Below are 13708 nucleotides of genomic sequence, written 5' to 3'. Positions count from 1 at the left end.
TTTTAAAATAAATAGCAATAAGTATAAGTTTGATAATACAAAATCCATACCTACTTAAATAAAAAAATAATGAAACTAAAATTACATTTTTATTATATTTATTTTTCAGCTTCTTGTTATTAACAATAAAAAATATATTGTTTTTAATATAAATAAATAATAAACTAGAAGTTAAATAATACAGTTATGTTACTTAGTCACGTGATCAACAAAATAAATTTACAATGTACTAAGTTCTTTTAGAAAATTCCTATTTGTTGCATTTAATAAACAATGTGATGAAAATTATTTTAATAATTATTAATAATAACTTTATACTATTTTTTACGCTCCCAATTGTATTATTGATAATGTTTCAAATAGTTCAAAAATTTCTAATTCATATCCTTTATTTTTTAAAAAAGAAATAGAATTTTTTTTAAAAAAAATAGCATTTTTTAAAATTTCTTAATTTTTTTAAAAATAATAGAAAAAGATTCAGCAAATTTTCTAAGGTGACAATTTCTAAAAATATTGTTTTTAGATGATGCATTTCTATGTTTTCAAATAAAATTTACAACTCCTAATGATGTTGTTCACAAGATAAATTTTAACGATTGTAACTGATGTTATATTGGCGAAAGTTCACAATATATTTACAAAAGAATATTTGTAATTCAAAAAATCCTAATCAATACAAAACTTTGTTTTCGGAACATATTATTAGTTCAAATCAGGGCTTCTTAAACTATGGGTCGCGACTCCAAATGGAGTCGCGTGGAAAATTTTGAGGTCGCGAGGATTTTAATGACAAATATTTATTCATTTTTTTATAACATTATGTCTTGGTTTTTGTATGTTCTCAATAAATTCTTAACCTGTATATTTTTATATGTGTATGTATATTTTTACAAAATAAATAAATCTTTTAAAAATATTAATTTAATTTTTTATATGTGTGGGGTCGCCAAGAAACTCGCAATCGTAAATGGGGTCGCGAAGGACAAAAGTTTAAGAATCCCTGGTTTAATTCATACCTAATTCTAAAAATACTAAAATGCCATTATAAATAAATTAATTAATTATTATTATTATAAGTAAATTAGCTGAATGTACTGTATGTATAGCTTGCTAAGTACAATAAAAACAAAACAAAATGGATATAAAGAAAAAAATGTGGCCTTAGTATATATGTTGAATCTTTTTCTTTTATTTTTAAACGCTCTTTCTGTAAATAAAGGTAATTATGCCCTTTCAGTACCTGATAGTTATCATAATATTATCAATTATTTTTACAAAATAACATCTAAATTCTACTTGTGAACTTCTATGTAATTTCTTTCCAATATTTGTTAACTTTTTCAATCTATTGTTCATAGACATTACATCACATGAACTGCTCCGCGATTGTCGTCGGCAATGTTCGCTCAGACATATGACGTCACATACCCTTCTATGCATTACTTATATTTAATATTTTATATTTTTATACTTTGTTTCACATTCGTTTGTTTTTTTATTAATTATTACTTTTCTCTTACAGAAGGGTCAGACCCCAACACAAATTGCACTAAGGAGATTTTTCAAAAGAAACACATTTGAACGAACGATTGTCTTTTAAACAGCAAGTTTCGAATAAGAAGGCCCCATCATGGTGGCACAGAGCCCATAGCCTCTACTATTAAGGAGGTCAGGATTTTGGAGAGCGCCGAAGACATCCAGGAAAGAAGAGAACATAAAAATAAAATATATTTAAAAAAATAACTACATTATTTAATCAGTGGGAAGTTACTGGAAATGATTACAAATTTAGCCCTCTACTTTAAAATAGTATTTTTAAAAATACCATTCCATATTTATTTATTTATCTTTTATTCTCAGGTGCTGAGTCGTTATGGTGAGTTCAAGAAGGAAGCTCGTAACAAGCGTGAGAAATTGGAGGATTCTCGAAGATTCCAATATTTCAAAGAGAGACTCCGATGAACTGGAAAGCTGGATTCACGAAAAACTGCAGGCTGCTTCCGATGAAAGCTACAAAGATCCCACCAATTTGCAGGTATATACACGAAGAGAAAGTTTAAATGTAATGTTGAAATTCTTACTATAATGTTCCTTCGTTATTATTATTAGGCTAAGATCCAGAAACACCAGGCTTTCGAGGCTGAAGTAGCTGCTCACAGCAATGCTATTGTTGTCCTGGACAACACTGGTACTGAAATGATCAGCCAGGGACATTTTGCTTCTGATACTATTCGTAACAGACTAGGTAATAATAATAAAATAAATTAGACTTTGGTAATAATATATATATATATATATATATATATATATATTACATATATATATATATATATATACATATATTTGAATAGTCTTGAATTTGATGTTGATATATATGTTTAATCATAACGCGTAACATCAATAAAAATAGTATGAGAGTTTTTTTAAAAGTTTATTTATTTAAAATCCATACGTTTCGGCTAGCATCTTAGCCATCATTCAGTGGTAATCAAATTAACTATAAAAAATTGAAACTAAATAATTTATATGAACGGAAATTTCATGGAAAAACAATAATAATAATAATAGTAATAAAACACTTACAAATTTGTATCCTAATATAGCATATGAAACGATTATTAATCCATGGTATGAGTATGTGCACATTGATGAGATATATATATTTTAACACAAACATCACAAATGGTAAAACACACTAATAACCATGATAACTTAACAAGTTGTCGAAACTATTTACTCTTCGGAGTTTAGGATAGAAATGTCACATTTTTCTCAAAGCAGTTTTTAGCATGTGTTTTAGCATGTGTAGCATATATTTTTGGAAAATTTAAAAAGTGATGGGATTTTGTTATTTTTTAAGAAATTTTGTCACGCTATAAGAAACCACGTGTTCGTTTCGTTCAGGGCCGTATTGTCGAAGCGTTTGTTAATGACCCTGTCGTTATATAATTGCAAATATATATATATATATATATATATATATATATATACACACCTTTCAACATCTGTTACAATATCAAGTTGTGGTTTTACTTGTTATTGATATATTTTATTTTTATTTGATAGATGAATTACATCGCTTGTGGGAATTGTTGGCTGAGAAGGGAATGAAATTGCAACAGGCTTTGGTTCTTGTTCAATTCTTGAGACATTGTGGAGAGGTTTGTATAAATTATATTTGATACAATAATAAATAGTAGTTTGCCCGAAGGCAAAGAGTTCATGGCCCATAAATCAATGAATCTCTTTCCCTCCCTTATTTATTATTTCCATTACTATTATTCACTTTTTATGCACTTGATGCATTTTCCTTTCCAAAGAGCATTTACATTTTGAAGAAAATTTATACAAAAGACGCATCTGTGAAGAATATTTTATAACCATAACAACAAAGTAATGAAAAATTGTATATGTACAATATAAAATTCTTCTTTTCTTAGGTTTTGTTCTGGGTTCATGACAAAGAAGCCTTCGTTACAGCTGAAGAATTCGGTTCAGATTTGGAACACGTCGAAGTTTTGCAAAGAAAATTCGATGAATTCCAAAAGGACATGGCATCTCAAGAATATCGTTTTGCTGAAGTAAACGATATGGCTGATAGACTCGTTTTGGAAGGACATCCCGAGAGAGACACCATTTTGAAGAAGAAAGAAGTAAGTTGAATAGATATATAATAATATTGAAACTTTACCGTAATCAATAAACTTTTTCACTATTTATTATTTGTTGTTCTTTAGGAGTTGAATGAAGCCTGGCAACGTCTTAAACAGCTGGCTCTGATGCGACAAGAGAAGCTCTTCGGGGCTCATGAGATCCAACGCTTTAACAGAGATGCTGATGAGACCGTAGCCTGGATTTCAGAGAAGGATGTTGTTTTATCTTCAGATGATTATGGAAAGGACTTGGCCAGCGTGCAGACTCTGCAAAGAAAACACGAGGGAGTTGAGAGAGATTTGGCAGCTTTGGAAGATAAGGTTTCTACTTTGGGTATGTTGAATTTTGAAATATTTTTTATCGCAAAACATGGTTTGCCAGGTCAGCTAGTATATATATATATATATATATATATATATATATATACTAGCAAACCCGACGAATTCCGTTTCGCCACCAGATGGTTTCGTGAGAAAGATGAAGAAATTTTTTGTTTGTTTTATATTTGAAAAGGAAAAATTAGATTTTATTACATAACAGTAATGAATTTATTTCGATTACAAAAATGAAGTGTTTTCTAGTTGAACTTCTCTAAGTAAATGAAAGTGAATCCGCCAATTATCCGTTTTATTGAAGTGCTCTTTGGTAAACCACATTTTTTGTTTTTTGGTCTGACGTTAACACAAACAAAGCGGATGGTTTTCCAACTCGTGAACAGGCGACGTATAACTGCCCATGTGAAAAACAATGATTTTCTAAATAATCTATTTGAAATTTATCCCGCAAACACTAAACGATTGGCATTGAGACTTGTTATTACGAACGCTAGGCGAACTGGAAATTGCTATTCTTTGAAGTCAAACGGAAGACCAGTCGGAATCATTGGTATGTCACCAAATCGCCAGCAATTTTTGATTGAGTGGTGAAATTCAATGCGTTGACTTGACCAAGCATAATTCTGATAATTCTCACTAATGTCATTACTCGAATTTTTAATTACGGTGCGTGAAGTTCCAGCAATTTTCATTAGGGCACGATGCCATGCACCGCTAATTTTCTTAGCTATAAACCTTGCGGAGCGCGAGGCCTTTCAAACGAATGCAAAATTGTCGAAATCGGTTCGTGCGTTCTGGAGTTATTTTGTCAGGAAGGAAAACTCGACTTATTTTTATATATATAGAAGATATATATTACTAGTTTGTATTTTTTTCCTCAGGTGATGAAGCCCAACGTCTCTGCTCAATCCATGCTGATCACAGCGAGCAAACCAAATCCAAGCAGAAGGAAATCGAGGATTACTGGCAGAGTCTCACTGCCAAGGCAAAGGAACGTAAGAAGAAGTTGGACGAGTCTTATTTCTTGCACAGATTCTTGGCTGATTTCAGAGACTTGATTTCCTGGATTAATGGTATGCGTGCTGTTATTTTGGCCGATGAGCTAGCTAAGGACGTTGCTGGAGCTGAAGCTTTGTTAGAACGTCACCAGGAACATAAGGTAAGAGATTCAAGTTACCAAAGTATTAGAATCCTTGATTTAGTATTTATTATACAGTAGAATCCGATTAGTATGACGCCGGATATATTGACAACCGCTTAATATGACGTAATCGCACTAGGAATATGGTTTCCATATAAAATTCCTTAAAAAACAGCTTTCTAGTCGGATATATTGACCTCGCTTACATTGACATGTCGCTTATAATGACCCATTTTTTGCAAAAAAATATGTCCAATTATAATGACCGACATGATTTTACATGATGTGGCCAAGTCTACGAAAGCAATTGCTATGTCTTTTGTGCACAGTAGTACCAGGGGCTGTTTTTACAATAAAATTATGCAAAGGAATCAATCAAAAATTACTGATTACTTACATTAAAAAAACACATTTGTATGTTTATGGGTAGGGTAGACTAATTATTAATGGCCCACCACGGATATCTCATAAACAAATAAAATAAGATTTTTTTTAACAATTATATTTGATAGTAGAGGGCGAAAAATGTATAAATTCATAACCAGCCATCACCTTTATTCTTATGACTTTGCTATTAGAAGATAAGCGGCACATAACTGCGATAAAAAGGACCAGTTAACCTTTATTTTGGCAAAGGTGTAAGCAATAAAATAGTAAAGTTTAAAAAAAGCAATTTTACAAGAGATTAATTGAATAAATTGTTATTCCGGCTCTTCTGATGAATATTTCTGACCAATAGCAGATCAATGTAATATACTGTGTTGTCTTTGTAACAAATGTACCCTCAGAATTAATACTTTGCATTGGTTCTATAATGTAGCGTAAAATCCTTTAAAATTTAATAGAAGAAATTGCATCTGTTCGTCCCCTGGTTGTTCTTCTTTACCTCGTATGTGAAGTAAAATGGGTCAGATACCAAATGTTTAAAAAATAGTAAAAAATATAATATTTATATAATTAGGAATTATGTACGTATGTATGTAAGTTTTTCTGAACATAGTTCGATAGATGCTTCTTTGATGTATGTTATGTGTTGTTCATTGGGTTTAGACAGTATAATTATCGTAAGTCAAATTTGACCGTTGTGCCCCCGCCCTGTCCTATGTCAATTTTATTTTATATTAAATTTTAATGTCATTTTTATTTTTAATTAAAACGTTTGTATAGGCTTTTCTTTTAAATTACTGAAACATGTAACATATTTGCATATTAAAAAGTTTTTCTTCAGTACGCTTTTAATGACGACCGGTTAGTATGACGAGATTTCGGCGTCCCTTTGATGTCATACTAAGCGGATTCTACTGTATATGTCATTTTCTTTTTTAGGGTGAAATTGATGCCCGTGAAGACAGTTTCCGTAGCACTTTAGATGCCGGTTCCAAACTTTTAGATCGCGAACATTATGCCTCAGGTGAAGTCCAAGAAAAATTAGGAGCCCTAACCGATGCCAAGGCTTCTCTTCTGGCTTTGTGGGAAGAACGCAGAGTTTTATATGAGCAATGTATGGATTTGCAACTGTTCTATCGTGATACAGAACAGGCTGACACCTGGATGGCTAAACAAGAAGCATTCTTGGCTAACGAGGACTTGGGAGATTCATTGGATTCGGTAAGATAATAGACTCTAATTAAAATTATAGTTTTTTTCTCATTTGTTAATGCACGATGCCATGCACCACTAGTTATACTTTTTTTCCCATTTATTTCAATTTCATTCATCTACCTTCAGGTGGAAGCATTAATCAAGAAGCACGAAGACTTTGAAAAGAGTCTTGCGGCACAAGAAGAGAAAATCAAAGCCCTTGATGAGTTTGCCAGCAAATTGATTGAAGGAGAACATTATTCAGCTGAAGATGTAGCCGATAGAAGAAAGATGCTGTTGGCAAGAAGATCGGCTCTTCTGGAGAAATCTGCACATCGTCGTGGACTACTTGAAGATTCATTCAGGCTGCAACAATTTGAAAGGGATTGCGACGAGACTAAGGGATGGATTAATGAGAAAATCAAGGTAAAGATAATATATTTTTTATATCTCCATATTTCAAAAGCATACAATAATTGGTTATAAACATGGATTTTTTTGTTTTTAGTTTGCAACTGATGACAGCTATTTAGATCCAACCAATATCAATGGCAAAGTCCAAAAACACCAAAACTTCGAACAAGAACTAAACGCCAACAAGTCTCGTATGGAAGACATCACGAATACTGGACACAGCTTAATAGAAGCAAACCATTATGCAGCTCCTCAAATCGAAGCCAGGATGAGTGAAATTGCAGGATTGTGGGAAGCTCTGGTTAATGCCACTGATAAGAAAGGTAAGCTGGTTATAGAAATACTAGATAGAACTAGTTGGTTTGGTATTTAGCCTTGAGGCAAGTTACATGAACTTCCCGATATGTGTAAATAATCGACTTAATCAAAAAAAAAAAATGTAAATAATATACTTCATCAATCCTACTTAAAAAAAAACGATAATAATTTTAGCGAAGTTTGACGAATTTTTAAAATTAAACTACTTGTCGTAAGGCCGTAATATTACAGTAAGTTCTATAAGACCATGATGTATATCGCCAAAAAAAGTTCCATGAAAATCGGCTTAAATTTTTTTTTCAACAATTAATTACAAGAAAACGGCTCGGTAGATTTTCACCTAAAACTAATCAGTATTATTCCCAACTAATATCTTTCGAACAGTTTTTGATTTTTTAAAATCGGTTCGGTAGAATGAGCTTAAATGTGGACGAATTTTTTTTTTTTTTTTTTTATTAACTCTTTTATTTACAACTGTCCAGTATAGGACATTCAGTAAATTTAATGGATTTACAATAGTCCGCCGAAAAGGTACATTGTATACTACTTTGACTTGTTGGAAAAAACAACTCAGTAGTTGTTTTTTCGATATAAAATTTACAATATTTACTTATTAATAATTTCTTATAAATAATGATTAAGTTAATTCCATTTTTTTCTCAGGAGAGTTGATTGCACTTTTTTTCTTTTTTCAAATTGCAAAGAAACGGCTTAGCAGATCGTCACACAAAACTGACAAACCTCAGATAGTCCTCACCGAAATACATCAAATAGCTTTTAAATTTCTAAAATCGGCTCAGGCGTTTTTGAGAAAACGTCGATCAAAGGTCTAACTTTGACAAATGCCAAAAAAACAATACCAATTTTTGCAAACTTTAACGAATTTTTAAAGCTGAACCAGTTGTCGTAGGGCCGTAATATTTTAGTATAATATAGAAGACTATGGTATCTACCGTCAAAAAAATAATCATAAAAATCGTCGAATTTTTTTTTTTAAAAACTTTATTACAAGAAAACGGCCCGGCCGATCTCTACCAAAAACTAATCAGCACGATTCCCAACCAATATCTTTCGAACGATTTTTGAATTTTCAAAATTGATTCATAACTGCGGGCTAAAACGTGGACGAAAGACTTTTCACTTCTCTGCTATTTACGAAGAATCGGTTTGGTCGATCGTCGCACAAAACTGACAAACAATAGTCCTCATCGTGATACATCGAATGGCTTTTAAATTTTTGAAATCGGTCCAGCCGTTTTTGAGAAAACGGCGATTTACGGCAAAAAATCTGTTGGTGCACACGCACACACACACACACACACACATACTTTTTCTAAATTTGGTCTCATTCGATTCAGAATGGCTTGAAACGTCGAGAAAACATAAAATTAGCGAATCGGATTTTTTGATGAAAACATAAACTTCTTCGGGAAGTTAAATAATATTTTTCAAGGATTATAACATTTTGGTTTCTTTTAGGATGTAAATTGCAAGAGGCTTCTCAACAACAACAATTCAACCGTACAATTGAAGATGTCGAGCTCTGGTTGTCCGAAATCGAAGGCCAACTGTTGTCTGAAGACTACGGCAAAGATTTGACCAGTGTGCAGAACCTGCAGAAGAAACACGCTTTGCTTGAGGCTGATGTAGGAGCCCATAATGACAGAATTGATGGTAATTACATAAGATTCACTTAACAAATATGTCAAAGTTTCACAACATTGATTCATTTATTTTTTCTCTAGGAATCAAGTTATCAGCTGGTCAATTCGTCGAAGGTGGTCACTTCGACGCAGACAACATTCGCGCAAAAGAAGTGGCCCTGGCTGAAAGATACCAGGCCCTGCATGCACCCATGGCTCAACGCAAAAAGCGTCTCCTGGACAGCTTGCAGGCTCAACAATTGTTTAGAGATTTAGATGATGAAGCTGCTTGGATCAGAGAAAAGGAACCAGTTGCTGCATCTACTAACCGAGGACGAGACTTGATCGGTGTGCAGAATTTGATGAAGAAACATCAAGCTGTTTTGGCTGAAATTAATAATCACGAAGGTAGGAATAATTGTTTAAATATCATTTAAATAAATAACGTGAAATAATTCTTATAAATTGTTCCTGGTTAATTAAAAGAGAAAATACTAAAAGTACTTTTCTTTTTTTAACATCCCATAGGATAGAATAAGTTTGTCGCCCAATTTAATAAATTTACAGTATGAATTTGCCTTAAGGCATGATCTGCCCGGTTTTTAACAGTTTAATTTTAACGGTTTTAACAGTTTATCATTGAAATTATATAAATATTTACATTTTTTTTAAATAGTTTTTAATTATTCTGAATTTAGTACACAAAAAATGGATATAATATAGAAGCGTATAAAGATTTTAATTTTATTTAGAAAATCCAGGCGATTCGCGGGTTGAGTATAATTAATTTTTTTTTAAATTTTCAATTATTTTTAACGTATGTGTAATATTAATATTTGGGTTTTAAAAAATTTTGCTTATTTATTGTGCGATTTATTCTGTTGAGCAAATCATGCCAAGAGAGCTAAAAAAACTAGCTTTTTATTTTCAATCATAACACTCGTACTTCGTGTTGGATTTTTTAAATTTTAATTAAATTTAATTTTTCATCATTTACAATTACCAAAATTGCGTCGTAAACTTCTCCTTATTGATATCGTAAGGGCCGAATTGTATTCATATGAATACAGTCCGGCATCCTTGCATTCCTGTCATATTCAGAGAATCAAATTGTTGTTTTAAAGTTAAATTTTTAACGTATTTTAGAAGTATTGTCCAAAAACCAGTAAAAAAATGTAAAGAAATTACACATTTCCTGAACTATATTGAAAAAAAATTAATTATGTTTGATATGTATTATTTCTGCATAGATAATAATTACGAAAATTTTCGTTCCAAAGTAAATTTTGCTTTCATTTTTCATATTTGTTCCATTTCCATAACCTTAATCACGCATGCCTTCAACATTCAAAGTTCATCAGAAGCGAAACATTTGCAACAAAAACAAAAGCTACAGTTCATTTTCTCGGAATAAACATTCCATTTTCTAACAACTGACTCCCCATTGTTCATTTTCCCGATTATAATTTGTTTATATTTTTTAACAAGTTCTGTTTCAACTAAATCAGCTCGCAATTTTTCGTCAATAATGCCCAATAATTAATTTAATGTTTCGCAGGTTTGCGCTTATGGAATTGAACACTAGATAATTTCTTTTTCGATTCCACGATAACTTCAAACAAAGAAAAAAATGAATAAGTAGATTAAGCAATAAACAGAGCTGTTATTTACTAATTTGCACAGTTAATAGGCGGTTAATTGTTTCTACTGATATCACATTGCAAAATAAATACGCCTTTTATGTCTCCGTATCTCTAGTTAAGTTAAATTGTTTATTATAATTTAGTAAGTATTTTAAATTTCATATAAATAATAAAAAATGTAACTAATACATTATAAATTTAATTCCGAAACTTGATTTGGCGTCCCCTAAGGCTTGCGCCCGCATTTTTTGCATGCATCGCATGCAAGGCAGGACCGGCTCTGCCTGCACCCCTAGTTAATTTGAGTCATTTCCCTTAGCTCGTATGGCTGCAGTTCTTGTTGCCGGAGCCCAAATGATCGATGAACAACATTTTGCTGCTCCTGAAATCAAACAGCGAATGGATCAACTAGAAGAGCAATGGAACCAGCTCAAGGAAAAGGCTTTGAAACGCAAACAGGACCTAGAAGATTCTTTACAAGCCCATCAATACTTTGCTGATGCAAACGAGGCCGAATCCTGGATGAGGGAGAAGGAACCAATCGTCTGCAATCAGGATTATGGTAAAGATGAGGATAGTTCTGAAGCACTTTTGAAGAAACACGAAGCTTTGGTCAGCGATTTGGAGGCTTTTGGAAATACTATTGAGGGGTTGAAGGAGCAGGCTGCCAATTGCAGAGTAAGTGTAGTAATAAATAAAAATTAATTGTATTAGCTGGTAGTTTTTGTTCAATAAGTTTCTATTAGGGTTTATACAAAAACCGACATTTCAGAAAAACGGTTTTCGAATTTTAATTTTACTAAAAAAAACGGTTTTAACCGGTTTTCGAATTTTATATAGAAAATAAATTTTTGCTCGAATATTCTGTAATTTATCCGCAAATTTAGTGTGATTCAGAGCAGTATTCGACTGAATTTATTTATTGTTCAATTTTATAGATAGTAAACAAAATTATTTTAATTTTAATTAGTAGAACTAAAAAATAATAGTTTATCTTAATTAAATAACTTTGAAAATAATTATTCGTTATTCATGCATTATTTTCACATATAAGAATGAAAATATTTTTATGATAGTGAAAGGAAAGTATTCAAATAAGTAAAAATAATACATTTTTAAATAAAAAAAATCATTAGATAAAAAAAATGAAGAAATATTAGGTACATGTTGATACATACTTGTTAATATCAATTTTAGTTTTAAAAACGATTAAGCTAACCTCTCGGGTATTGTCTGTTCCGAACAATTTTAATTAATTAATTTTAAACATTATAATTGTTTTTTTGTTTAAAAAAATATGATTCGATAAGTCTATCAAATTGCTACTTAGATGTGTCCTTTGTTTACTCACAAAATTTTCTGAAATAGAAAATACTCTCATACTTGCGACCAAATTATGCTTAATTGTTTTTAAATCCTGATATAATATTTTTTTTGTTCTTTAATTTGTGACTTCTAGGGTTTAAAACTTTTTTTTTAAGTTTGAGTAGAGGAAGTTACTTCTTCAAGAAGAATTCACACTGATTTAAATTAATATATACGCTGGTATAAAAATCTAAATTAATATATACAAAACCATTCTGGGAACCATTGCAGACTGATAAGATATCAAATGCTATTGAAACGATATGATTTTAAGAATCAAAACGCTGTCATCTATCTTTTATATTTGGCTATATTTGTCATTTTCCATTTATACAGTGAAAACCGACTTTTTTCACTAAAAAACTGGATTTTCGAATTCCATAATTTTTGCCAAAAAAACGTTTTTGAAAACCGACAAACTCTAGTTTTCATTATCTTTTAGCAACAGCAAACACCAGTTGTTGATGTTACTGGCAAGGAATGTGTTGTGGCTTTATACGACTACACTGAAAAGAGCCCTCGTGAGGTCTCAATGAAGAAAGGAGATGTCCTCACTTTGCTCAATTCTAACAATAAAGATTGGTGGAAAGTTGAAGTCAATGACAGACAAGGTTTTGTACCTGCTGCTTATGTTAAAAAGATCGAAGCAGGTTAGTAGAACAGTTTTCTCAAAATAAATATTTAATTGTAATAAAATTATTTCTATTATTTTATTTTTAGGTTTGAGTGCCAGTCAGCAAAATTTGGTCGACAGCAGTTCTATTGGAGCTCGGCAAACCCAAATTAACAACCAGTACGCTAATTTGTTGGGTCTTGCCAAAGATAGGCAACACAAATTGAATGAAACCGTAAAAGCATACGTACTTGTCAGAGAAGCTGCTGAATTAGCTACTTGGATCAAGGATAAGGTAATATATTTTTAACTTCCCGTAGGGTAAGTTATAGTAATCGCAAAAAAATCGAAAATGAAAATTTTTATATATCTTTACGTTTCAGAGGTTTCTGAATATTTTGACATACCTTAGAAAAAATGGATGTATGTGTGTGTGTGCGTGTGTGTGTGTATGTATGTATGTATGTATGTATGTACGTGTGTGTACGTATGTATGTATGTATGTACGTGTGTGTATGTATGTGCGGATACAAATTTTCGTCGACGATTTCGGGAACACGGATCAACCGATTTGAATAATTAAAAAAACATTCGATTCGTATTAATAAGGAGACGTGCTGATTAGTTTTTGGCGGAGGTAGGTCTAGCCGTTCCGAAGATACGGGGCAAAAAGTGCCGAAAACGGTAACTCAGTTTTTAAGAGAACGGAGCGTCCGATTTTAATAATTCAAAAAACATTTTACTTATATTGACAAGGTGAAAAACCGATCAAATTTTCATAAAGGCAGGTCTAGCGGTTTCGGAGATATAATGAAAAAAGTAAAAAAAAATGCCATTTGGCGATTAAAAATGATCATTAGACTTATGCACATCAAATTATCAGATATTTTATAGAGATTTTAACAATAAGTATAAATTTTGTTTACATTCCTATGGGTTCCGTACCAATGTTTACCCGTTAGACAGCGACGCGGCGCTTACGCGCTTTATATTTTGTCTCT

At 31.7% G+C, this 13708-nt stretch overlaps 1 protein-coding gene across 1 annotated transcript; it reads left to right on the top strand.

Moving 5' to 3' along the window:
- Nucleotides 1-1623: 1623 nt before the first annotated feature.
- Nucleotides 1624-13017, top strand: LOC113372216 (spectrin alpha chain-like; the record flags this gene model as incomplete). Its single annotated transcript, XM_026612541.1, is given in 16 exon segments — nt 1624-1713; nt 1858-1944; nt 1946-2035; nt 2110-2245; nt 3067-3161; nt 3441-3653; nt 3738-3987; nt 4871-5148; nt 6457-6738; nt 6859-7137; nt 7220-7448; nt 8923-9117; nt 9189-9494; nt 11049-11407; nt 12537-12744; nt 12815-13017. Coding segments are annotated over 16 exon segments (3300 nt in total), but the record flags the coding sequence as incomplete, so codon positions are not given.
- Between the last annotated feature and the right edge of the window lie 691 nt (nt 13018-13708).

The sequence above is a fragment of the Ctenocephalides felis genome, unplaced genomic scaffold, assembly GCF_003426905.1.
Source record: "Ctenocephalides felis isolate EL2017-DRISC unplaced genomic scaffold, ASM342690v1 CF-g0.4_SCAFFOLD_00845, whole genome shotgun sequence".
Lineage (NCBI taxonomy): Eukaryota > Metazoa > Arthropoda > Insecta > Siphonaptera > Pulicidae > Ctenocephalides > Ctenocephalides felis.
Note: the sequence above shows the minus strand (reverse complement) of the source record. Positions and strands in the feature narration are given on the sequence as shown.